The following is a 27,425-nucleotide window of genomic DNA, read 5'->3' on the forward strand; positions in this document are numbered from 1 at the left end:
CTTGAAAAAAACCTACATTTATTCTTTGTTTAAAAATGAAGCTGCATCTCTCTTGGATAATGGTGGAGTTGGGAAGGCTTGATTTCTTTCTCTTGTAGGTGTTCTGTCGTCAGTCTTCATGACCCTGAGTAATGCAGATGGGAAATTTCTAGATAGAGCTCCCATCTGATCAGTACTTGATGGAATTCTTAGTATGTAGGAGCTATTGTGAGTAATAAAGACGGAACTGAAATTGCTAATTTTGGGGGAGTCAGAACAGCTTATTTCATCTCATCTAAGATGTCATTAAGTGATGCATTATTTTATGGGAGAAAAGAAAATATGCTTCCAGTTATAAGTGTAAGCCATGATAACTGTGAGGTGCTTTGTAACAAGAGAGAAATATGTGTGACTGGGTATCAATGAAGCACAATAAAATAGAACAAAATGCTTTAAAAATCAGAGGTGTGTGTGACTGGTTTGATGTGAGGAGGCCAGCAGGGAGGCAGGTGATGTGAAAGGCCCAGTGCCGAGCTACCAGGAAGAGCTTCAGTAAAGAAGTTGCATTCCTGTGGGCCTTGAAAGCTGTGGGACTGTTGGAGCGAGGGCTGAGGCTGGGACGGGGTGGTGTGGGGCAGGGGTGTGGACCAGCAAATAGACATTGGCCGGGATTGTTGACGTCACAGTCCAGTGGGACAAATGGCAGGTTTCAGTGGCCAGCCTGCTTGTACAGCTCTGGCACCAAGGGAATGGCGAGCCTGCCTGCAGCCCTTTCGGCCACAGAATTACGGATTGCTAGAGCTGGAAGGGACTTTTGGAGGTATGTAGGTCAGGCTCATGATTTTACAGATGAGGAATTTTGAACCTTGCTGATGAGCTTAACTGGAAGGACTGGATCATGCTGAAGGCTGATTGGAACCAGAAATCCAATTTAAATGATGACGAGACACCAGCCTTCCCAGTAGGCATGGCTGCGTGTGAGGATTTCATGGAGCGTTAAGGATGGAGGTGCCTCTGGAGGTGAATGTATTCTGCTCCTCTTTTCCTGTCACTTGTGCTTGAGGCCCGCTGCCCATCCAGCTACCTCAGCCTGCCACCTCTGGCAGTTCTGTGAGCTCTGTGCTCTCTCTTTGATTACAGCCCCATCCTCTTGGCTTGGACCCCTGTAGTAAGAGGGGCACACCACTCAGGTAGTGACACCTGGGGCGGGGGTGCGTGTGATGTCTGAGCTTGAGACAGTTCCACAGTGTTTTCCTGCCTCCCCGTGTTCTTAGAATGGCTCAACTTTGAGAGATGTTGAAGCCGAGGGGATGGAAACCTGCTGTGTCCTGGGATTTTTTTTTTTTTTTTTTTTTATCATCGCGGTGCGCGTACCTCTCACTGTCGCGGCCTCTCCCGTTGTGGAGCACAGGCTCCAGACACGCAGGCTTACCAGTTGTGGCTCACGGGCCTAGCCGCTCTGCGGCATGTGGGATCTTCCCGGACTGGGGCACAAACCCGTGTCCCCCGCATTGGCAGACGGATTCCTAACCACTGCGCCACCAGGGAAGCCCCCCTGGGATGTTTTTTAAAGCTCTTCCGCCTCTAAGAGTCTGTCTGCTTAGTGCCTCCCTTTGGGCACCAAAATCCCTTTTTCTCATCTCTATGAGAACACCACTCTGGAAAATATCCCTCTTTTCTTCGTCATTTGTTTACTTCTTTACTAGATCATTCCCATCAGGAAACAAAACATGTTGTAGTTTCTCCCATAAAATAAACCCTCCGATAATCTATCTCCCTCCTGCTGTTCATTTCTTTTACTTTATAGAATTCCTCGGAAAAAAAATGTCTACACAGTGTTTCCCTCTAGTATTTATATTCATGTTAATATCCTCTCCCCGCTCATTCTCTTTTGAGCCCCTAGAGTCAGGCCCTTTACCAAGGCTAATAATGACCTTGATGGCCGAATCCAGTTATCAGTCCGTGTAGCTTTAGTTTGCCCATCCGGCGGTGTTTGACATGATGATTCTCTCCTGAACTCCAGTTGCCTACCTGCCTTCCGCACTTTGCTCTCTTGATAGGTCTCCTGAACTTGAGGTCTACCAAGCCAGCTCTGTCTCTCCACTCCCTCCCATCTGCTCCCCCCTGCCTGTCTTTCCATTGTCAGTAAATGCCAGTTCCATACTTCTGGTGGCTTTGATCAAAACCTGGGAGTTATCTGGTACCCCCCACCCCCACCCCCGCCCCGATTTTGCAAAACCTGTTTATTCTAAACTCACAATATGTTCTGAAACTAAGTTTGCGCCACTGCCACGAGTCCACCACCTCTGTCTTGGGCTGAGACTCCTAAAGCTGCCTCAACTCCTGCCTTTTTACCTGTCTAGGCAGCAGCTAGAACAGTCCTTTGTAGTGTGAGTCAGCACATGCGGTGTCCCGCATGTCCCCCCGTCTCTCTTAGCGTGAAAGGCAAGCATCTTACCCTGGACACTGATATGGTCCCCCAGCATCTCTCTGGTCTTATCTGCCCATCTCTCCCTCACCTAGTCTAGCCTTCCTGCTGTTCCAAATGCATTTGGTAGTATACTCTTGCCCCAGAATTTTTGTGCTTGCCGATGCTTCTGTCTAGAACTCTCTCGCTTTGGGTACCTGTGTGACTTGATCACTCTTGGCATTTCAGGGTCCTGGTCAAATGTGCCATTACCAGAGACCTCTTCCTTGAGCATCTTATTAAAAATTGTGCCTTTGCCTGTTACCCTTTAGCTCCTTACCTTGTAATATTTTTTGACGTAGACTCTCTCACTGCCTGGCCTTGTATTATTCTGTTTGTTTATTATAAGCTCTCGCCCCACAGTAGATTTTAAGTGTCAGGAGAGAAAAGCTTCATCCATGTTCACTGCTGCTGTATGCACAGCTCCTGGGTGCTCTGTGGAGTGTGTGGTCACCTGCACACCGGCTGTGTCCCTGCCCCTGTGCCCAGCACCCCTCTGCTACACTGTGGATGTGTTCCTCTCTGTTCAGGAGTTTGTACCATCGCTCACTCCAGATTTCATTTTGAAAATGCATACACCTTGACCCTCTCGCCCCCTCACCCCAGGTCACAGCCCATGTTATTTTCCCTGTTCCCAAAGCGCACATTTATTCATAACTGTGATGTCTTTATATAAGTCTCATTATCATAAACATTCTTGGAATTGGGTCACCCTTTTATCCTTTCTTTCTGAACTACATTTGTTGAAAGCCTACCTATGTGCAAGATACATTGATTGGTAGTTTAAAATAAAACTGTCCTTTTAAGAAAATAAAAGTTACTGCTTTTAATTCTCATAACAGTGTGGTAATTATACGATTACTATCATAACTTTGCAGGTTTGTTTAGTGGGCCTCAGATGGAAAGCAGCATGCTCAAAGCTACGTTGCTAAGAAGTGGTCAAATCAGGATCCGAACCCAGGACTCCTGAAGCCAGATCTTGCCCCACTTTTTTCTTTTTTTAAATAAATCGAGGAAGACGTTACACTCTGTGAAATCACTTATCTTAGGTGTGCAATTGCGTGAGTTGCCAGATGCACATATACCCGTATGACCAGAGCTCCAGTGTTGATACAGGACTTTTCCGTCGCCCCAGAAAAGTTTTCACCCGCCCCTTCTAGCTCATTTGACTTCTTTAAAGTATGTGCTCATTTGGTGGTTTGTCAACATGGCTGTCTCTGTTTTTAGGAGCTTTTATGATGTTACGTGAGTTTACGATATTTCTCCAGAATGTACCAGATGCCAGAGAGTGTCTGTTGAGACCTGAAAGTGCCTCAGAGACAGAGGCACAGGTGTGTCCAGTAAGCAGCTCTTGGAGGCCTCAAGCAGTGCTTGAATAGGACCCCACAGTTGGATGTGCTCAAGGATGACATTTACCGTCTCATGGTGGCACTCGTGCTCAAGGATGACATTTACCATCTCGAGGCAGCACTCGTGCTCAAGGATGACATTTACCGTCTCGTGGTGGCACTCGTGGAGCCAGATTCTCCATGCTAAACCAGCGTCACAGTTTTCAGTCTGAGCGGTTGTGCGAGTCCAGACCAAGTGGGCTTTTAAACAGTTACTTCTCATCCTCTTCCATGTCACTTTTCTCTTGTGGCACCCCTGCCCCGCCCCCTTTGTGGTACTGTTCTTAGTCTGCGTGTTTAGAATACTCAGCCTTGGTGTTATAATTCAGGACATTCTGGAACTGGGGTTCAAGACTTGGCTTTTCCCCAAGGGCAGTTGGCATCTGTAAGTCATGTGCCTTCTCTGCTAATACAGTGTGTTCTCAGTTAGATTGATTCTTGTGAGGACCCCATGATCAGCTTGATGGCCTTGCGGATGCAAAAACGTGAGGCAGCAGTGTGGTGAGATTGCTGATTTCTTTCCATTTTCTTGTGGCTGTGGTGTAAGTCTATATATAAGTCAGCTTGTGCTGCCATAAGAAAATATCACAGCCTGGATGGCTTAAACTATAGAGCTTTATTTCTCGTAGTCTGGAGTCTGGAGGTCCAAGATCCAGGGTGCCAGCCACTTCAGTTCTTGGTGAGGCCTTGGTTCCTGGCAGAGAGAGAGCGAGAGCGCGCATTGGTTTCTCTTCCCCTTCTTAAAAGGATACCAACCCTATCAGATTAGGGGCCCTCCCTTACAACCTCATTTAACCTTCGTCACCTTTACAGGCTCTGCCTTCAGATACAGTCACACTGGGTGTTACGGTTTAAACATAAGAATTTGACTGGTGGGCATTAAGTCTGTAACAGTCCAGTAGGGATTTGAGATGGTGACAGTTCTATTTGTTTCAATTGTAGATTAAGTTAATTGCTGTGTTATTTTGTACCATGTTTCTTTTTGTGAGACTATAACTATTTCCTGGTAGGTCAGGAAACTGTAAGGGCTGTTTGACCTTAGAGAAGATGTTGTTCCTCTCAATTGGGTAGAATTAAAGTTGGACATTTATTTATTGAGTTGTTGCTTCTGTGAGACCACTTGGATTAGCCCAAGTCCCTGACTTCAGTGGGGATTGAAACATGATTCATATGCACAGGGAGCAGCTATCCAAGGCCAAGAGCCCTAAGAGAGGGCAAACAAGGTGTTTCTTAGGCCCTAAGGGCTTGGGAGGGGATTGGCAATTGAGATGGCCTAGGAAGGATGGTTCTAGGCTTGAGTTTGGAAAAATCATGGGATTATTTGAAGTTGAGGGAATCCTATTTGTTATACGTTAATTCATCTTATTTGCTTGAATATTATGCTGTAAATGTAATTTAGGGCAGTGCTTTCCAATTATTTTAAATTCTCAACCTGTATGGAAGGGGAAGGCCCTGTGGCATTCACCAGATAGGGCTGCAGTCAGCCCGAAGTAGCTTGCCCACGCATGGAATTTATCTGTGTTCATTCTTGTAACTGCTAATGCCACCCACCTCCTTCTACTTGGAGAAAGGCCTCATGTGTTTTCTAAATCTTGCCCATTTCATGATTTGAGTTCTGTGATATGTATATTTATGGAGTTTACAATTACTGTCAGATTTACCACAATGGACTAGTGCAGTTTTGCTTTGCTTCTGAATTTCTTAGATCCCATTCCCCCAAATTTAGAGGACCTTTTATCTTAGTTTCTGGAAATAACCTGTTGTTACTTGAGCCTTCTACCGTGTATATTTAAAGCCAGAAGAGTGATTAACTGGGTAGGCTTTGGGGAAATTGCCCTGCAGTCCACACATCCCTTCATGTAGAATGCGTTAGTTAATCTCCCTGCTGCCAGATCTCGTCTATCCTTCCAGCTTTCTCCATGGCCTTCAGGGTCCTCCTGCAGAGTCCCCAGATTTGGCTTCCTCATAATTTCTTCCCGAAAGATTGTAAAACAGTACAGGTCTCGTGTTCCAGGAGGTTTGGGGACAGTGAAGGAAATGTGAGCTATTTCATAACCGTAGCCATGCCTCTCAAGGGGAGGAGTGGCCAGTGTCAGCCCAGCCTGTCAGCCAGGCTGTCCCTGTGATGTGCCAGGGAAAGCTCTAGGGCTCCTTGTTCCTGACGTCCTGGGACCCAGGTCCCCTCTCTTTGCACCGTTCCCTGACCTGTCGCCGGTGTTCTTGGTTCATTCACACCTTGGATGTAACGAGTCAGCTCTTTGTGCACACAGGGCCTCTTCCCGGCTGCCCTGCCCTTGTCTTCTGGGTTATTCCTTAACCAGGTCTGCACTTCCCTTTGGCAGGTAGGTGGGCATCCTGGTCACACTTGGCACCTGGTCTTGATGACAGGGGACGCCATCTGGGCTCGAGACTCGCAGGCCAGCTTGCAGTGCTGTCTGAAGTGGCGGTTTCCTTCCAGGTTTTCACGGCTCTGCCTTCTGATGCGTGAAGGCAGCTCAAGGTCTCCACGTCGGAAACATTTAACTGTTATTTCTGACATTCTCCTTCCTTCCCGTACGATTGGGGTGTTCGTGAAAGGGACTCATTGAATCCATGTTTTGAAAGTTGCATCCTACCCTCTAGACGGTTGATGAATCCTCTTCAGACACCATCAGGGCGGGTGACATGCCAGTGGAAATATTGCAGAGTATTCCATTTTGGCATGCAGGGGGCCTACTCATTTCTAGTGGGATCTGCACTGCAAATTGCCTAACCTCTACCCTAGTGGCTTTATCCCGTCTCACGCAGTCCTTGACCTGACTTCAGACAACCAGTACTGTTTGAAAAGGGCCTTTCCAGTCGACTCGGTTGGAAAGCGTTACAGTTGTAAAGGGTGAGCTGGAAGCCTCTCCGCTGGCACTTTGAGTCCCTCAGAGGAATATATTGGCACACACTCCACTCTCCGCCTGAACCCTCCTTATAAATCGAGAAGCCAAGCGTTAGGAAGCACAGGGCCAGGTCAAAGTGTGTGTGTGTGTGTGTGTGTGTGTGTGTGTTTGGGGGTGGGGGCACGTCATCATCCAAGCTGAGAGAGCCAACTGGTTCCTGATAACAGTCCCGTTTCCTTCCCCCTTCTCCCCACATTTTGATGTTTATCTTCCTGCCACTGAAAATAGAAGTGTCTAGTGAATGCAATTTACAGTGTGTTTCTATTTTTTTTCCCGGAGAGCCTTTTCTGCAGAAGATGCAAATAGCTTTTTTTGTTGTTGTTTTTTCCTTCTCTTTTACAATTTAAATAAGAAGGAAAGTGCTGGGCTGCTTTATTCAACAAGTGTTAACACCTTTTAAGGAAAGTTGCCTTTTTTCATTATTGGCTTTTTTTCTGTGGTTTCAGGGGACAAGGTGCTGAGATAAGAGGCGGGAGCTTGCCGTTGATTTATTAGCCTGTTTGTTACCATCTGTCTGCCTCGCACTTCAGTCTGTTGATGGAAAGCCCGATGTGAACGTGCCACGGGGCCTGAGAGATATCCATCTTCCTGAGTTGTCTGACTGCAGAGCCTGTATAATCACTTCTACCTAGGCCCTCGCAGGAGTCTGTATTGTGGCGAGTAACCCAAGGGAGCATGGTGGCTTAGTTTCTTCTTCCACCTTGGACACTCCTGCTGCTGCAGACGCAGGTCCTGCAAAGATGCTGTCTTCTAGCAGTGTCCACAGGGTCAGCCATCCCGCTCTTGGTGCCTCCCCCCTCCTGGGGTCTCCCTTTATGGAAGAATTCCAAGGGAATAGGTTAAGATTGCCATCAAGTGGCTACTCTTGGTAGTGGAAGGAAGGATACTGGCCACCACTACGGGCTGACTTGTCACGAATTCTCCTCCAGTGTCTTAGCCCTTTTGTGAAGCAGAATCAAGGTCAAGAGGTGCTTTCCGTCTGAGGAACTGACTGGGTTTTTTTTGGCGGGTGGTGGGCAGAGCGAGCTCAGAACGTCTGCATATTGTATATCCCCAGCGAGAAGGCACCTGTGTGAACCGGAATTACGCCTTCCCGGGTGGACTCTGGAACTGGAGGCAGGCTCAGTTGCACTGGTCTGCGCTCAGGGCCCTGGAGCCGTGAATGCACACGATCGAGAGGCTTCCTGGAGAGAACTGCTGGGCATTCATCCTCCTGCCAGTCCTGGGCCAGGAGGCCAAAGCCCTCCAACTTTTCTCGTGGAAATTGGCAGAGAGGACCATGCTGTCATCCGTGAAAGGATGGCTCCCAGTCCCACCAAGGTGAAAAGAACTAGCAGACCTGATCTGGCCGTTCTGCTTGGCTCCTGCCCGTTGTTTCCCAGCTCTGTAAGTGGAGGAATAATTTCTTTCTCAGAGGTGATTAATGGGATGATTTATTTAAAGTCCTTAGTACCTGGCAGAAAAGAGGCATTCAAAGGGCAGTTGTTATTGAGGTTCTAGGTATACATTACCTAACCACTTCTCATAAAAGCTGTAGCTGTGTCATATAACAGCATACTTAAGGGACTGTATTAAAATCGGTTTGTTTTGTTCCCTGGGTTTGGGTGCCAGCATCCTGTAATTAGACCTCACCCTAGGACTTGGAGAGCAGAAACCCTGACCAAGCTCAAAGGAAGCGATCCCTGTTTAGTTTTCCCCAGCAGGTCATTCCTCAGATGTGTTGGGAAGCCTGCCCTGTAGGAATAGTGAGAGTTTGGTTTGTATGGGTGGGGCACCCCTTCCTGGGCACAGAGCGCTGGATTCTGTAGTCTCTGAGCCGGCACTTGGTACACGAAAGAGGATGGATCTGTGCCAGCTGGGTGGAGGGCGCAGGCCTAAGGCAGGCGGAGGGAGAATGGCTTTGGAGTACATCAGCGGCGACTAAACTTTAGGTCAGGGTCAAGGAAACAGAATTCTTGGGACCTGTGTATTTTCAGCAGCTTTTTACAAGTGATAGAGGCTATGTGATGTAACCGTTCACACTGCAATCTGTCAAATTATATTAGCCCCAAATTCTTGGATTCCAGCCATTTAAAGCACTATTGGATGCATCAAAAAATTGATGTGTTGTAATATGCACTGACATCGTCCTATCATTCTAGTTCTGCCGGTAACTGGGTATCGCTGTGAGCAATCATCCCTTCACTGGTTTCCTCCTTAAGTAAAATAAAACTCTGGCCATCCCTTGTCTCACTTGGTTCTGTTTTAGTGATGAGTGATGGCAGGATGTGTTTATGGCAGGCTCGTGTTCTTCCAGCTCGCTCAGTGCCCTGTGTACTGTTGGGTCGGGAAGCATTTGGAGGCTTTTGCAGAGCTTGGAGGGGAGTGGATAGGAGATAATCTAGAGGAAAGGTGTCTATGGTGTGTGCATCCTTCCCCACCCACGCCTCTCCCTGCACACAGGAATGTGGGGTGATGGTTTCTCTCTGGAGGTCTCCTGCATGTATAGGAACAGAGGCAGCAAGCCCAGAGTCCTCTGTTTGTGGGTTTATACCTCTTAGTGCCTATAGCCTCGAGGGCAGCAAGGTGCAGCCTAACTCAGAACAGTTTCGTGTGGCACTTTGTTCGTTGATGCTTGCTGACCTTTCACCCTCAAGCTACAATAGGATCACCTAAAATTGTTTGTGATAAAAATGCCCCTTTGGTGTAATTGCTTGGCACAGAGAAAGTTTTTCTACAGTTCTTCATTTTCTGAATAAGCTTGTGGCTTTTGAATGGTTCCAACCTCCGTTTTCCCTTCTCCCCTCCTGTAAGAGCTAGACCACTTACACTGTGAGCCATCTGTGCCGCATTGGAGGGGATTTATCAGCTCCCGCTCTGTTCGCCCCTCCTGTCCTTTCACCCTGCTGCCTGAAAAGAAGTTCGGTCTGTCCGACTTGCCCTGTGTACTGGGTCTTAACTCCTAGCAGAGGACAGCACACAGACACGGGCTGCTGCTGGGTCTTGAGACTAAAGGCATGAAAATTCTATAGGTCAGCGCTGGCCAGGAGAGCTCTCTGCGATGATGGAAGTGTTCGTGTCTTTGTCGTCCTGTACGGTAGCCACTAGCCAGTTGTGACTCCTGAGTCCTCGAGACCTAGCTGGTCTGGCTAGTTTTAGTTAATTTTAAAAGCCGCATGTAACTAGAGTCTACAAAATTAGACCATGCAGTTATAGAGACAGGATGAGCATAGTGGTGAAATTCTTCTCTTTTATCCTCATGCTCTATCTTCTGTTGTTGTTTTTGGCTGGAAGTCTTTTTAGTCAGTGTAGTCAATTTCAGAAACATTATCTTGGTATGTTATGTAGAAAAGTCCTGAGAAAGTGAAACAATATTAATATTTGTTTCAAATGCCTTTTAGTGTTTTGGGCAATTTCAGAATACTCTTGCCCATGGTATTAATGTCACAATGTTCATATTATCCTTGACTTCCATATAGCAGTGTATCACTGGCTCCAAAAATTGTCTACCGTTCTCATGTACCTTATCCAGGTCTTTTTATTAGCACGACATAAGTAATGTTTAAAATAGCTGCTTTTTTTCATTAATTACTTCTTTTGCGTTCAGGTGCTGCTTCTATGACGGCGACACACCTATTTTCCTCTGATACCATTTAAATAATTTTTAAGATTTCCTTTTGGCTTTGTATTTAAAGAAATTCATTTTAATTGTGGAAAATTTGGAAATTTCAGAAAATTATGAAGATTCTGCTGGGGAGAATACCAGTTTTTATTACTAGTTTTATTTTCTCTGGCCTGCTTTCTGTACAGTTATATTTTTTAAGCACAACGTAATTGTTTTATGCGGTGGAATTTTCTACAGTTTAAGTTACATTGTAAGTCTTTCCTCATGTTACTAAGTGTTTGAAAATGTGATTTTTAAAAATCATGTGTAATGTTAAAAAAATTGCGTTCCATGTTTAGCATTAGTCTACATGATACTTTTAAGGAAAATACCATGAAGAATATACACAAAATTGTTAATAGTGATTGATGTAATTTCACCTTATAAAAAAGATAGGAGGATTATAGTTTTGGTTTTTATTTAAAATTGTTAGTAACAAAATGAGTTTATCAAAATTAGCAGGGTATAAAAGGTAAATAAATACTTTGAGGAAGACACAGAACAGCTTTACATGTAGAAATAAATTATTGGCTCCATTTCTTTTAAAAAATCATTTAGGGGTTTAATATGTATAAAACATAATGTGAAGGTTAGTAAGTATCAAATTTATGAGAGCTCTAATTTTATTTCACCTGAAAACTTGAAGGTTATTTCTCAATAATTCCTAATTTTGATCGGTGAATGCCAGGAAACCAGTGTATTATAGATTACACAAGGCATTCCTAGCAAAATACTTTTAAGCACAAAGAGATAATTATTTGAAACATTTTTCTCTCTAGGAAGAAAGCAGGGATGGGATGCCTTTGAAAGCTTGGTAAATTGTAGAATGAGGCCCCCCCAAGGCAATAAGAGCGCTTCAGGCTTATGAAGGCCCTGAGATGGCCTCAAGAAACAACTTATACTTTCGACAGCATTTATTAGGCCTCACCCACTTTCTCTAGGCTTATGCTGTTTCGAGGGTTATTAAGATGAGCAAGACTAAATCCTCTTGGTCAGTCCCCTGACAGTCAGGTATTAGAGATTGAATAGCACCTGCAGAGCAGGGGGTGTGTGTCACTAAAGGCTGACCAGGCAGAGGACCAGGAACTTTCTGGGCAGACAGAGGAGAGAGTCCTCCAAAAGAGGGAGCGCCATATGCAAGGGTGCTAAGGCTTGAGAGCTCAAGGAATGCTGAGAACGTGTCATTTGCCACACATGCCCTCAAGCCAGCTACCCCAGCGCCTCATGGACTATTGTGGGGTGTTGCCAGGTTTGAAGACTAAAGCACTGATATCCAGTCTATTGCATGGCTCAGAAAGCTGATGTAGGAGACCTCGCTCTCTCTTTAAATAAAGATAGAATTTAAACCAGTAAAAGGAGCAACAAAATAATAAAGACGAACTGTGTCGAAATCCTTGCACATAAATTCTTGTCTCTCCATTTACTTTCTTAGTACTACTTTCTAGAAGTGAAATTGCTGAAGTAAAGACTTCAAAAAATTGGCATCCATTTATCAATCTTTTACCATACTTGCAGTGTATGGACCATATAGGCTTTGTCAAAGTTAGATTTGAAAAGGGGATCAACTGCTCTTCAGTTGTGACCTGAGTCTGCTCTTGGTTCCAGTACTTTTCAAACATAGTTTTCCATTATTCTTTATTCCGAAGTAGGTAACATGGCCATGTTGGGATTCTTGTTGAATTTTACTTAATATTATGGGAATTCATTTTCAAAATCAATCTTCTTTAACTTGGCATCATTTCTCTGTTTACCTTTTGAAATCCATTATCTGAATCATTTAAAACATATATTTAAAGCTAAAGTATATATTATCTTCTATTTGTTTTTATAATCAAATAATTAAAAGTATATATTAAACAAAAAATTGTATTTCATTAGCACCAAAGTTTTATGAAGGCATATAGGTAGGCCTTCATAAAGCGCTCGTCATGTGCCATTGGTACTTCAATGTATGTGTAATTACTTTTTTTTTTTTTTTTTTGGCTGTGTTGGGTCTTCGTTGCTGCACATGGGGTTTTCTCTAGCTGTGGCTAGCAGGGGCTACTCTTCGTTGTGGTGCGCAGGCTTCTCATTGTGGTGGCTTCTCTTGTTTCAGAGCGTGGGCTCTAGGCGCATGGGCTTCAGTAGTTGCAGCACGCGGACTCAGTAGTTGTGGCTCGTGGGCTATAGAGCGCAGGGTCAGTAGTTGTGGTGCACAGGCTTTGTTGCTCCGCGGCATGTGGGATCTTCCTGGACCAGGGCTCGAACCCGTGTCCCCTGCATTGGCAGGCGGATTCTTAACCACTGTGCCACCAGCCAAGTCCCAACATATGTATAATTATGTTAATGTCTTAAAACCACTGTTTTCCTTATGCCTATTTAACAAATAAGGAAACTGACAGAGACACAGAAGGCTTTCAGTGATTCTCCTTAAGTTCAAACAGTTCACAGGGAGTAAAACTAGGATTAGAAGCAGGCAACCCTGTCCAAATTACAGTATGTGCACTGTGAACCACTAAGGTTCTTAGTGGCTTAGTAGATGCTTACCAAATAAACCAGTTTTCTTCTTTTTCTAAATTAAAAAAATCTGATGAGACATTTTTTCTGATAGCTTATTAATTTGAACTTCCTGGTTTAATTGTAGTGCCATTTCATTGGTATTAGTGACTAAGTCCATAGCAACCAAGTTTGTTTCACTAGTTAATACACAGTCACCCAGCCCAGATCTCCCTTCTGTGTTCTTGTAATTATTGGTATTATTTTATAATTGAACATTGTGGCTTTGAAGTCACATAGGCTGTAGGGCCAGCCACATGCATTATACAGTTGAGTGCTGTTGGTGCTTCAGGAATTACCAAGGCCTCTTGGAAAGGGTTCAAGCCAGACTCTGTATGTACTTAATTCTGCTTGGTATATTGCCAGTGTCTTAAATTTTATTTAAATACATACATTTTTAACAATATTTATTATTAGTATGATGGTTCTGTAGTTTTGGAAGTCAAATATTAGCACAGTGGATCATATTGGCTTATTTTTAAAAATGATAATTTAGGTGATATGATCAATATACCATGTAATTCAGCCCAGATAACAGAGAAATATCTTTGAGAACATAGCTAATGCAGGGCACTCATTAAAATCCTCTATTTCCTCGACTTCCTAGACTCCACAACCTTTTATGCCTTTCTCTCACACAGGGCAACCCACGCTACCCTGTCCCTCCTTTTTAAGTATTTTTGGTAAATTGCTGTTCTTAGCACTTAACTCACATGTTAAGGTGCCTCCTTCGTATGCAGTAGCTTGTATAGGTAGCAGGGAACTGGAGAGCTTTTGGAGGCTGCTCTTGGGTGGTAAGAAGTACTCCAGGATTTGCCCTAGCTCTGGCAGGCTTGTCTTTCCTTTACGAGGTGGATCCCAGCCCTCAACATGGGCTGACTTCCTTGATTGGATATATGAGTAAAACAAGGTCTTAATTCTTCTGAGGCAGCAGGTTCTTTAATTAATCAACACAGGGTACTATTAGATATCTAAATTTGATTAAGGCTAGCAAAATGCTGAATGCAGCTGGTGGGCTGCTGGAGTTGGCCCAGCTCAGAGGTAATGACATGGTAGTGCACGTAGGTGGGTCTTTGATTCTAAAGCTCTTAGCAGCAGAAATAGGTCCTCAGATGTCCTGGTGTTGAGGTGATAATTAGGTGGATGATGGCCATGTACCTGGCTGGCTGCAGAGCATTTCTTTGGATAGGACATCCTTCCTGAAATTCTGTTCTGTTCTGAAGTAGCAATTGGAGTGACTTGTACTCTGGAGTCTTGAGTAATAAGAGGTCCTTATATTTAAACATTTGGAGATTCAGTGGTACCTTGCTGGTGCACTAGCAAAAGCTGAGTCCTGAAACCAGTTTGCCACTAACTTATAAATTTGAGTATTCGTGTATCCAAGGATTTCTAGTAATTCCACTCCTAGGTATGTATCCCAGGGAAACTCTAGTGCATGCTTTCCAGGGGACAAGCAGAAGGATGTTTGCAGCATGGTTAATGATAGCAACAAATAGACAAAACTTTAGACGAACAAGAGAATCAAAATAAATAATATACTATTCAGGCATGCATATTTGTGCTGTAACTTAATAATGAAATGAGGTGGGGGGAAGCACAATAGATAATGTTTTAGTGATTGGGTTTGCAGATATTCTTTGTATTATTAAAAATTAAATAAAATGGGGGTAGATGGAGTTGCTAGTATTTGGGGAGTCTTGTCTTCATTTGAGAATTGAGACTTGCTCTGATCTTTGGATGTTGAAACTTAGCTGGTGATGCTGTCAGTCATATTATCTTTGAACAAGAAACAGTCCTTGCCAAGTCTCCTTTTCTGCCCTCCCCTCTTCTCAGAATTTAAATACTGAAAGTTGTGTTGCTGTTCTTAAACTGAACCTAGTTCTCAGTGTTGTTGTGTGTCTCCCAGAGGGTGCTGGTGCTTTTAGTCTGTCTGGTGCTGAAGATACGTTCCCTCTTTGGTAAACCGACGTTTGATGTAAACAGTCCAAAAACTACGGAAGTTCACAGGCAAGAGTTTTCCAGTTCCCCTTCCTGATCCAGCAGCAGAGCACAGGCCAGCGTTGACGCTAAGCCTGTCTTTTAGGGAATACTGAGCGCATGGTCACATGCTGATGATGGTTTTGGAAGTTAAGAGCAGCCTGGGGCCAACATCCTGTTATGCCTTATCTTTTTGAATTTAAACACCTTGTTACTTTTTTAGTTGATGGGAAGAGGAAGCAGCAGTGAAGCCAGGGAGAATAGAGATATGGAAAGAGCACAGAGCCCTTGTTGCCATGGCTGTGTCGGATTGGTCAGAGGTGGAGATGTTAAGGATGACCAGTATCCCATTCATGACCCTCAAGCTTCATTTCTGGCTGGTTGTTTATGTCTTATGGTTTGCAGTTCCTTACTAACCTTTTCTCAGGATTACCATACATCCAAATATCTGTCTCATACCCTCTTTCCAGTTCTCCCTTTTGGGTGCTTCTGGTTAGTAAAGGCACTTAAAGACAAGTCCCAGTAGAAAGAAGAGGGAAAAGCCAAATAGTCATCCCTTAAATGTCCTTTAATTGACTGTGCATGACTTATGCTGCAGTGGGACACATGCCAAACAGTTGTTCACCATCATAGGACTATATTGCACTGGAGAGAACGGAATGAGGGTCTGTTCTGGGCTCACACTGGCCATGTAATGATTGGAGAGGCTTTTCCAACCCTGTATCCTACAGCGATTTGTGCCATGACATTGTTCTGGTGTGTTAGCTTACCTCTGTCCCCAGAGACCTCAGGGTTCATAGATGGCCTTCTGCTTGTTGAGAACTTATAAGGAACTAATACTGTGACCTTGGTTAAGAACCAGGCCTGAATAAGCCTTCGTTTACTCATCTGTAGAGTGAAGGGTTGTACTAGATTATCTCTTAAGGCCCTACCTATATTTTGGTTTTAAAGTGGTGGAAATCAAGTAGAGGTTAGGGAAGACCATCACCTGCCTCCTGATAGTTTTTGCTTGAAAGTGAGGCAGCTGGAGATGCCATGGTCATTTAGGAAACAGGAACCAGCCGTAGTGGACAGAGTAGTCACTGGCCCTGTGAAGAGGACAGGTCTGCTTTCAGGGTTTTTTGAATTCTAAATAGCTTCACCTGTGTGAAGCCCAGAAGGGGCTCATTCAGTAGTTAAATAACAACAACAACAAGCTAAAAGTAAGAGTAAGGGGGCATTCTCTCCCCAGTTCCCTTGGATGAGCCTGTGAGTGGAGCTTTCAATACCATGTGGGTTCTCTGAGGGTGTTGCCACCATCTTTTTTCCCCTCTGGAGAGGCATAAAGAGGAGAATGTGGGCTGGTGTTCAGAGCATGTGTTTTGGACATGATAATTGCCAGCTGAAGTTCTAAAGCTTCAGGAGAATTGACTTTAACAATCAAAAAGCTTATGACATATGAAAGGAGATGCGAGCTCCAGTTATCTGAGGCCAGGGAGCTGGCCAGCCCCGCTGGAATCTTGCCTTTTTCATCCCTCTCGGCAGCTGCCAGGCCACAGAGCCCGTTTTGTAAAAGATCCTCAAGAAGCAATGAGGGAAAAGAGCTTCTGTTTTATTAGATTAGATGAATTTATGTGTCTGGGGGAGGGGTGTCTGTGCGCTCGTGGTGGGGAGGGCAGCGGTGGCCCATGCAGTCATCACTGAAGTGATGAAGCACCCTGGTAACAGGAATGGGAGGCAGGGGGCGGGCGGGCTGGAGAAGGAGCATGTGGAAAGAGATTTCTGCAGAGTCTGTCTGGAGAGCTGCCCAGGTTTCCCAGCCAAAAAAACAAATAAAAATAAATAAAAGGCAAGTGCTGAATGACACAGATTATGATATTAAAAAGGGATGCCATTGAAAATGTGCCATGGACCCCGCTGCCGGGCTTGGGGGGGGGAGTGTGTGCACGAGGGGGGCAGTCTGGCACACTGGGCACACAGAAGTGTGGACAATTGAACTGCTCCCGTCCAAAGTGGCGCGCCGCCGGCCCACACCCCATGTCAGAAATTCTAAGATAAGGATTTGTCTGCATTGCAGGTTGAGGAAATTGCAGGATGAAAAGCAAGTCCATCTTTTCCTTTTTCTCATTCTAATTTACCAGGAAGGAAAAAAGCCCCAGACCCCTCCTCTTTGGTGTTAGATTCCCTCCCAGCCACATAAATAACCTCCTCTCCCTGACGCCTCCCCTCCCCCAGGCCCCTGCGCTGCTCGCCTGGCTGTCCTATTGCCGCGTGGAATCTGCACCGCCGGAATCTGCACTGCCGCCTGCTCATTACGTACAGGGGAGGATTGTTGACAAGTGCTCTGGAGCCTGCCTCGCTGCGCTCTCCCTCCCTCCCTCCTCCCTTCCTCTGTCCTTCTTCCTCTCTGTCTCTCTGCAATGATCCGGCTCTGAGGATGGCTGCTCCACGGGTCTGTCAGGTGCAGTTTTTGGTGGCTTATCTTGAGGAACCTGGGATAGAAGGTCTGTTCCTATAAATAAAATAAAAATCAAATAGCTGTAGATTTGTTTCAGGCTGCTGTGGCTTTTGTTGGAGAAATAGGCCTTTTGTGGGTTTCCCTATTGGGGTCCTGATTAAATCCATTATGGATGGCAAGGTGCCATATATATATATGAGAGTATGTAAAAAGTGTTGCGATTTGCCTAATATTAATATTCTTTCAGCTTTGGTATCCTCCCTAGGGGCAACGGTGGCTCCTGCAAAGGTACTGTGGAAATTTACAAGAGAGAATTAATGTCGCTCGTAAAGCATTAAGCTCTGTTGACCATTTTGGCCAAATCTTCAGTTTTAGGCTTGTACGAGTTTAGACCTTTCTCTGGAGATTGAACACCATCCAGCTATGGCTGGTCCCTTTATTTTATTGCCAATTTATGTGATCATTTCCCAGCATTTAAAAATAGATGTTTCATTAAAGTTAACTAGTTCATCCCCACCATAGCTTTGGTTTCCTTTATAAACAGCATGCATGGTTTTCATTTCCTGTCATACTTTCCTTCTCCACCTCTTCTTTCCTTGAAAGATGGAGGAAACTGAGGCATGTCAGCAGAGACCGAGTGATTCTAGGTTAGACCTTAAAGCTTTGAACTTTGAGTGCTCTCATTTCTGCTCTCATATTTTGTGCATTGATCCATGTTTGTATTACTAAATAGAGACACAGGTGAGTTTTAGCAGCCATCAGTTTTAGGTGCCTCAAATCTTTGCAGATTGTGTGGCCGCGTTCCTGGAGTTCTGCTTTCTGTACTGTTTCCTTTAGATTTCAGCACGGGAACGAAGGCGGCTTTGGGAGGCTGTAGGCCTCTCTGAGCTTGCTTGCTGCCAGCAGGTTTTTTTTTTTTTCTTTTGGACTTTGAATAGCCCACTTAATGCTTTACTATATTCATCTGAGAAGTGGGTGTGTAGTTGACTTGTCTGTATGTGAGGGGGGTACTGAGTGCACTGGGAAACTTATGAACAGAACAGTTGAGGACTTGCATGCAGTCCATTTTATGGGCTTAGGGAATAAAGGCAGCCAGAGAGGTTTTTTGGGGTAAGGATGTGGCTGTTTACTTCTCTGTGAATTATGATGTTAGGACACAAAGTGTTTGGAGTTGTGCCCATTTATCATTACCGACTTGTGCACAAACTAATAACTTTATGAGATTTGTTGATTTGTGTTAAAGCCAGCTTTGTTTAACTTTGTAGAGACTTGCTAATACTGGAGAACCGGTTTTTTTTGGTAACTTACTTTTGGTGGGGTAAATGTAATATGAAGCTTTAGAGATAACTCTCTCTCTGTCTCTCTCTCTCCCCCTCTCCCTCCTTCCATACACACACACTCACACACCTACACTCACAACCACACACACACACACACTTCAATTATTTACAGGTAGAATGTCACTATCTGGGAACATGCACCGCATATGGAAAATGTCCCCTTGAGAAGCACAAATTCCATGATTTATAAAACCAGATTTTGGCATGTCAGCTTATCTGAACAGAAGACTTTGGACATGCTGGTCTTGTTTGTCTATCTAAAAGAATTTCTATAAAAATGCGCAGGGTTCCTGTCCACTGTGTCTGCCTCTTAAGTTCCCGGGCTCCGCAGTAAGTGGTCCATTGTTCTGCAGCTCATTTCCACACCAGCCTAAGCACAACATCGACTTTAATCACTTCTGTATGTGGAAAGCAGTTTTCGACCTCTGGGGGGCTCGGAACTGGGCCGCCTGTCCAGCAAATACTTTTACTTACCTGATAGAGACTTGAGTTTCATGTTTTAGGGGATTCCAAGATGCGTGCTTTTGATGGACGGTCATAATTAGGTTGACTGGTTTGCCAGCATAAGGTGCTGGGATGGGGCATGGACCTAGAGGAGGTACGACGTGGGATAGAGGGTTTAGGGTAATTGGATTTAGGTAGAACTTCTCATTGTAGAGCAATGTGGGTGCTTATATTTTAGTAATCACTACTGCTCAAGCTACTGTATCTGTTCTGATCATTATAAAAATCATGTCAAGGATGAAGAATGGGAGGATGCGGGAGAGTATAGGGAGGAAGTGCCTTTGCCCCAAAGCAGCAGAGGAGTTGTGCTAAAATGCACCGCACGTTTTGCTCACTGTTGTCATCATCAGAGTTTCAGCAGCTTCTGGGCCCATCCAGAAATCTTTCCTAGAGATTATGGATCCTTCCCATGGAGGGATTTTGTATCCAGTGAAGTTCCGCTGTGGCTCTTCGGTGGTCGTTGTTGGAGCCTCTCCATGAGGAGTGTTTTCTCTCCTTGTGTAACTCCTGGTCAGGACGTGGGGAGGAGAGGTCTTTTGTCTCTTGTTGGTGCTGACCCATTTGGGGTTTAGTAAGAGCAGCGATCTGGTCCCTCTCCCTGTGTGTACTTGTGACCTGTCTGCTGGCTTGTTCCTTTGTGCCTCGAGGTGAGGAAGTGCTTCCTGGGCTAGGGTTCTGTTTGTCTCTTCCTGCTCGTGTCTCTTGAATTTAGTCATTTGCGTGATTCTGAAATAGGAGGAAAGGATGAGGTCAGACATTTTCCTTGCTTGCCCAGTGGCCCAACTTTTCCATGTTATTATCACTGCGTCAGATTTTTTTCTAACATCTGTTCTCAAAAAATCAAGCATGCAAAAGAAGGTTTAGATTACCCAAGAAGGTTTTGTGGGGAAAAAGTCTGGTGGTGGTGAAGGGCTTGTAGGGGATTGTCTGTCTGTCTGTCTATCTACTATCTACTTTCTGGGTGTTAAACTAACAAAAACCTGTGTTGCCCTGTGTCTTGAGGGCTCCTTTGAGGGTTTGTTGGGGCTATGTTTGGACCCCGTTTTCTTGGCTGGAGTGAGAAATCTGCACAGCTGATTTGAGAGCAGACAAAGGGGAGCCCTAGTCTGCCAGGGGCCATCCCCCCGAGGGAAAGGGATAATTATTTTCCATAAGCTGAGGTATTAAACCACGCTCATTTGTGTTTCGTTGACCATGAGTGTGGCAGTGACATCGTGCCTCACGACTGTTATTTGTTCTCAGCCACCTTAGCGTTCTGAGACGGGAAAGGGTGTCAGTGGACCGGCCTGGGCTTAGCTTTGCGGACCCTTCTGCACTGCTCACCCCCTTTCCTGGACCCTGCAATCGATCCAGAAGCTCAGCTGCTGACCCGAGTATGTACAGTTGGGTTTAAACTACATATTCATGTTGACCCCGTGAAGCTGGCCCGAGCCAGAATTTCCCTGGCATCCACATGCAAAAAGCAAACAATCCAATTTTTCTTTCAAAATTTGAGTGAAAATAGGCTTTATTTTCTACTAGTAGTGGCAGCAAACTTGACATTCTGAATACCTCAGAGAGGGTCCTACCTCAACCAAGGGGCTGCTTTTATAATTTTCCTCTCAACTCAAAGTGCAGCAGCCAGCCACCTCCATCCTCCAACACACACACACACACACACACACACACACACACACACACACACACACACACACACACACACACACACACACACACACACACACACACACACACACACACACACACACACACACACACACACCTTCAGCCGCAAATGAAAGCTCTCTTTGGATGCTTGACTGTTTAATATGTAATGTGATACCTTGTCTCGCGGTGACAGGGTGACAGACGGGCATTGGCTCTATAATACAGAATTACGTTTTGTGCATCTCTTCTACAACAAAGCCAGATACACGGACTCTCCCTAATATGCTAATACGTTTGGTTGCTCCAGATGTTTTGGAAGCTCGGGAACAGCTTCAAAGGTCCCCTTGTTTTCCCTTCTCTTTAACCCTTCTTCTGTGAAATAAGGGCATTAGATTTTCCTTCAGTTTTGTATTCCACCACGTACGTGTAGCTGATGGGAGGACTGGCGAAACTTCTTTGTGTCTAAAACAGAAAATTGTAAGCACTGCCCATTCTCGTCCCCCTTTTCAGATGTTAGGAAAGCATTTCCTTCTCTGTGCACATTTCTGTTCTGACATCTGTAGCTCTCATCATCACTTAGCTGAAGGACTCTTTGGCCTCATTTGTGTTTTAAATTTCCCAGCCCCCGTTATGTTAAGGCCAGGGGGAGATGTTCATGCACATCTCCAGTCCCCCCGGAACAGGACTGCTCCTTCCTCTTTGCTGCTGCCGCTCCAGGCTTAGGAAGAACCAGTTCGGGTATGTTGCCTTGAAAGCCTTTTAGTTGCTTGCTCATTTGGGAGATGAGGGTCCAGAGCTCCTGAATTTTGTTTCCTTGGGGTTCTCAGCTCGTGAGCATGGGCACTGCCCTTGTGGTGGCCTGTGGCACGCCGCCCCGTCAGCTGACGGTGACTCGCCGAGCGCTGCCTTTACCGCAGTGATTTGGAATTTCCAGCTCATATTTATTGCTCTTGTGAAAGACAATGGATGTGGTTTAATTTAAGTTCAACCTACTGAATATTAATAGAGGAGAACGAATGCTCGTGTGGGGAGGCGGTCTTTGGGCCATCGCATCTCCTCTGTTTAACCTCCTTCCCCCGACAAAGGTTTGTGTTGATGGTGGGCTTGGGCGAGGGTGGGAAGATAAAGCCAGTTGGTGTGTTTGGAGGAGAGGATGCCGTTTGATTATTTCTCATTGACTAAAAATAATGTAAAAGATCAGTGGCAGGGCTTTGTTCCGTAGGGGAAAGGAAAGGCAGTACTCATTGGCTTGTCTGATGGTCTGATAACGGCTCTTCTGCCCCGTGGTGTCGTGTTCCATCTTGCTGACCTGGCTTTTCTGGACTGGGCACGTGGTACGAGTTGGATGAAAACGTTCAAAATGAAATAGGGTAGCCAGTCCACTGGAGATGTGAATAAGGGGGTGGGCGGTGTGCAGAAAAGAAAAAAGCCCAGGTTTATCCAACCATGGAGACTGTCTAACTAAAAATAAATGTACATTTTCTCTGTGCTGATGTCAGGAGGGGCGTACTCAAATTGAAACAGTTATACGCAGAACAAGTCACCCCCCCCCCCCCCCCCCAGTAAAGGCTGGAAACAGCTGAGGTCTTCTAGTTCACAGAACAGGCAAGCAGTCCCTTTGTGTGGGCCCCTTTTTCCTGATCTGGAAAGTGAATGACAGCCCATCTGTCTCGTAGTTCAGGTAACAGACATTGTTAATCCTTGGAATGGAGGCATCTTTGGTGTTCTTTGAAGATATTAGTCTGATGAGGGCTTGGGACTGTGGACTCAGCACTTTGATTCCTTTTAATGGAGCTCAGTCATGCCTTAGTGTTTCAGAGCATTCTCATCCTTTTGCCTGACATTGAGCTCACATACAGTCAATTAAAATTCCCCCTTTTCATGTAAAACTTGATAATCCAGTTTCCCTGAATTTGTGCTTGGGCAGTTGATTTCTTTTTTTTTTGGAGAAAAGAAACATTATATCCTTGTTCTAGACTGATGCCTCTTAGATATGAACACTTTTTTTCCATCATGCGTTACTTTTTAACTGTATTTGTCATTAGCAGGGTCTGATAGCTGTGTGATAAGTTTTAAGCAGCCTTACTTCCTTTCACAAAATTAATGATCCAAGGTGGAAGAATGCCCCAGCAGAACTTTGGTTTTGGGCGCCTTACTGTGAGTGAACTTTGGATTTGGGTGCCCTAACATGAGTTGTATTATGATAGATTGTACAAACATAATTCCTGAGATCTAGTGCACACTTGCCCAGAGCTTTATAGTGTCTTAGGGCAATTAGATCTCTTACTGGCTTGAATCTTGCTTCCCCCTGCAATAGTGGATCTCAAGATGTGGCCCCTAGACCAGCCAAAGCAGAACCAGCATCATCTGGAAATTTGTTAGAAGAGGACACACTGGGGTTATGCCCAGGGCGTAAGTTTGAGGGTCACTACTCTTTACAGTCTACAGAGGTTCTTTTTGTCAGAATGACAAGGGTAGAGCTGTCATTGAATAGCTGAACTTTTCTCTGCTAATTCATTCCTTCACTTACTCACTCATTCACTCATGAGCTGCTTGCTCCCTCAGGAGATGCTTGAGATCTTGTTATGTGCATACCAGAGGGGACAGCAAGTGCTTCTTCCTCAGGTTCACCGAGCAGCGCCTGCTGGCCCTTCTGTTTTCCTCCTTGTTCCAAACACAGCTTCAGACAACCACCTCTTCTTCCTCCTTCACTGTCACCGGCACCACCACTGTTTTTGTTTTTGTTTTTTAGGTGTATTGCACATACCAGCTTTGCTCTCCTCGTTTTGCTGTTGCAGGTTTGCTTGCTGGCTCCAGTGATTCGTATTCACTGCCCTCCCCTATTGGTTACCCTGCAAGTGCAAGTTTCCTTCTTTGTACCTACTACTAACTGATACATACAGGAGTATCTCCTCTCACTACTAAAATTTAGGCTTTGTTGGATTTTGCCTGTATCCCCCGTGCCCTGGCATATGGTGGGTGTTAAAAAATGAAGTTATATTTCCTTCCTCCTTTCTTGCTTTATTCTCCTTTAAGTCCTTACATACTATTGAAAAATTTGAATTCAACCAAGAGTACACTTTTATTTTAGAGATAATCCCCCTTAAAAATTAGTTTTATATATGGTTCCATAACCAGAATTTTTATTTTGAATTTACCATCCTTTTCAAGTGTGGTAATTCATCCATTAGCACCTTTTTTACACGTGACTTATATTATGTCCCTGGGCTAGTTTCCTAATCTGCGTTTATAAGTATGGTCTGTATCTTCCTACTATTTGGTGGGCTGCTGCGTGGTCATCCCCCCCCCTCCCCCCACCGCCCATGACATTGCTGCAGTGTGCTAATTTAGTGCTGGTCAATAGAGATGTTACTTCAACCACATATGTAGTGTTAGTTTTCTAGAGCTGCATTACAAAATTTTAAAGAAGCAGGTAAGACTAATTTAAGTGTATTTGACGTAACCTAATAATACATCCGGAATATTTCAAGAATTAATATCAAATTATTAAAGAAATGTTAGTTATAGTGAGTTTTAGATAAGGTTAAATAAAAGTAATAGTTCATCTTCTTACTCACATAGCCATATTTCAAATGCTCAGTAGCTCCCTGTGACTAGCGGTTACCGTAATGGATAGCACTGCTCTCATCTTTGAAATGTTGGCCACACTTCAACCCTTAGACTCATAGATTTCCCTGCAATTATGTCTCCTGTTTGCCTCACAGTGCAAACGCCCCACATTTTCTGTTTCTCTGGGAAGTTGCCTAGTGTTTTCACTTCCATATTGTAGTCATGACTCCCAAAGCCACAAGTCTGAGTGACAGCCATGGGATTTTATTTACTGCATTGTATTAGATTTCCAGCGTTATGTTATTACTCATACCCTGAAATGATGTAAAAATAGATAACTGGGGAAATGCATGCGTAAACAGGCTAAGTCCCAGGGTTTTGTTGCAGTATACTGTGTTCTTCCAGAAAATCTTACCCAATATGTAGAATATTGTGTTCTATATAGTGTTTACTGCAACTAATAGGAACCACTCTTTAAGTGCTTCAACCAAAAAGGGATTTAATACAGGGACGTAAGTGCTTACAAACTTGCTGGAAGGGTTGGGAGAACAAAAATCGAGGGGCCACCCTGCCCTTTTGGCTTCACTTAAAAGCCAAACACCGTGGCTGTGAAAATGCAGACACTTGCTAGCATTTCTGCTGATGCCCAGAGGCTGGTGACTAGACAGTGGAACTGGGGGCTGGTGGCTGTGGACACTTGTGTGGGTACAAGCCCCCCGTTGGTAGAACCTAAATCGTATCCAGAACCCTAGATGCAAGGACATCTGAATGCTAGAAGACCAGGCTTTTATTCAGCTGTGACCCGTTGGCTGGTGGCTCAGCAGCTTCTATGTCACTTCGCGTAGCCCTTTTCCCAGTCTGGGTTACTAGTGGCTCATCCTGGGGCCACCAGACTCCCTCTTCCGCATGGTACCGTGTATGGAGTCGTGGAGAATCCTTATCCTCTGAGACAATCAGATTCCAATACAGTGACTCTGATACAGTGGATTGCTATGAAGAGCAAGTTGTACAGTCAGACCTCTAGTTAAGGACTGATATATGGCCACAAGGTAATGATTGATGCTTTTTCTTGGGTGGCAGGTACTGGTTCCTGAAGGCAATTCCAAAAAGGATTTCAGTGTTTCTAGAGTAAATATTTAGCCCTGGAAGGGTAACTAGTTTGAATCGGTAATACGTGAAGTTTGTTTCTTCCTTTCCACTCCCCAGCCCTGAAAGACGTTGATGCACTTCAGAAAGGATGCTGTAGGGCATTATTACAATCACACATTTCTGCTTCACTTTCTTACTGTGGTGGTTATTTCTTTGGTAGGCATTTCACTCTCGTGTAAGGTCTAAAGTAGGATGAGGTGGGACTTTTTCCCCTCCATTCACAAGGGATGTGTACCTTCTAATTCTCTTCTATCCAGATTCTTGTCTGCCCATATCAGCCACTGTGTAGGGTTAACTGTGGTAAAGTGCTGCTTCCTGATGTCATGTATTGAAGTGTTTGTCCCCTTTTTTCACCTGTAGGGCTCCTTGGTAATGGCCAGTCTAAGGGATTAGGACCAGCATCAGAACAGTCAGAGAATGAGAAGGACGATGCATCCCAAGTGTCCTCAACTAGCAACGATGTTAGTTCTTCAGATTTTGAAGAAGGGCCGTCGAGGAAAAGGTTAGTACTCAAGGCTGAAAATATTGCTGCCTTAAACCAGGGACTTCACACTAGGTGCCAGTTTTGTCCGCGTGGGGACAAACTTGGGCCCACTCACCCAATCTCCTGATTTTTTCATAGAGGAGCCAGAATTCTGGAGTTTTGTATCAGATATCCTGGTTTCTAAATATTGTCCACTAATTATTATTAGAGATGAATAAAGCAAAAAAATGCTGTGGACCAGAAGAAAACACTTTCCTGCCATAAAAATTGGCCGAAGAGTTGCCAACTTGTAATTCCTGTCTTTGCTGTTCATTTTAATTGATTTTCATCAGTTGTATTCTTGAGTATATTAGATGGTATTTCACCATTTCTAAAGAGATGTTTCTAAAAATTTGAAGAATTAAATGTGGCGTTTCTGAAAAATTTTTCCCCTTGTCAGGAAAGCAAAATCCACTTGGTGTTAACCAAGTTAGTAGGTGTGAAATCGGTTCTTAAAATTAATTTACCAGCAGGTTTTAAATTTTTTTAAATGACTTTCCTAAATAAGCTTTAGTTAGCTTGATCAGGAAGTTGGCTATGGTAGTTTGATAAGAGTTGTGGCTTCATGGTCAGACAGTGACATTATATAATAACGCTTTTAATTGGGTGTTTTAAAAACCCTTTGTTAGTTATCAGCCTTATTTCACGCCTTGTGTTGTCTGCGCGGACCGCCACCTCCCTTAGAGTTTATATTTCATTTCATTCCTTTTCTGCTCTCATACTCAGTGTTTTCCTGGATGACAAGATTAATTACTTTTTCTTAGAATCTGTTTTTTGGAGAGGTTTGGGAAAGGGGGGAAAAATAAGTCCTGGTCTGGACTTCGTTGTTTGCCCTTTCTATATACAGAATTACAGTTACTTTTCAGAAACCATCTAGTTGTGTATATCTAATGAAGAACTGAATATGGTGGCAAATTAAGAGGAAGGGAGAAGAGTGGCCATGTGTGGATACTTAAAATCCTTAACAGAACTGTACTTTAGATCTGAAATTTGAGATGCATAGCTCCAAGCCTTTATTTTCCTCTGTCACACAGTGTCTTCAGTTAGAATACCCATGGTATAGAGTCTGTATTAACTTCCATCCTCTTTTTCCCTCAATCCTCGGCACTGTGTCTTAGAAGGTGTCATTGGATTTGTTAGTACAATTAGCACGCGTATGTAAGAAGTATCTCTGCCAGTGTACTGGACTTTGTATGTTACTCTATTTAAAAACATTTGGCTGAGTGTCTCAGTGTAAGCCTTTAATGTTTCAGATGCTCTGTGACAAACATTCACTCTGCCCCAGTTTGAAAAGTGCACCGTCACAAGAGGGAGAGTTAAAGGGTGTGTCAGAAAAACC

The 27,425-nt window shown here is 44.4% G+C and overlaps 1 protein-coding gene across 7 annotated transcripts in view; it reads left to right on the forward strand.

Annotated features, from left to right (window-relative positions):
• Positions 1 to 27,425, forward strand: part of JARID2 (jumonji and AT-rich interaction domain containing 2) — a 242,748-nt gene that overhangs the window by 120,759 nt on the left and 94,564 nt on the right. For 5 of the 7 annotated variants that reach the window (XR_010946674.1, XM_067752042.1, XM_067752044.1 and 2 more), the window contains one exon: positions 25,924 to 26,065. The exons of 1 other annotated variant lie outside the window; for it this stretch is intronic. Coding sequence is in view for 2 of the 6 variants with exons in the window: in XM_067752042.1 (XP_067608143.1) it covers positions 25,924 to 26,065 (142 nt within the window). In the remaining 4 variants the exon portion in view is untranslated. Of the gene's footprint in view, positions 1 to 16,489; positions 17,400 to 25,923; positions 26,066 to 27,425 lie in introns of those variants that run through there. One more of the 7 variants, XM_067752043.1, reaches the window with a different exon arrangement.

Source organism: Pseudorca crassidens, chromosome 10 (genome assembly GCF_039906515.1).
Source record: "Pseudorca crassidens isolate mPseCra1 chromosome 10, mPseCra1.hap1, whole genome shotgun sequence".
Lineage (NCBI taxonomy): Eukaryota > Metazoa > Chordata > Mammalia > Artiodactyla > Delphinidae > Pseudorca > Pseudorca crassidens.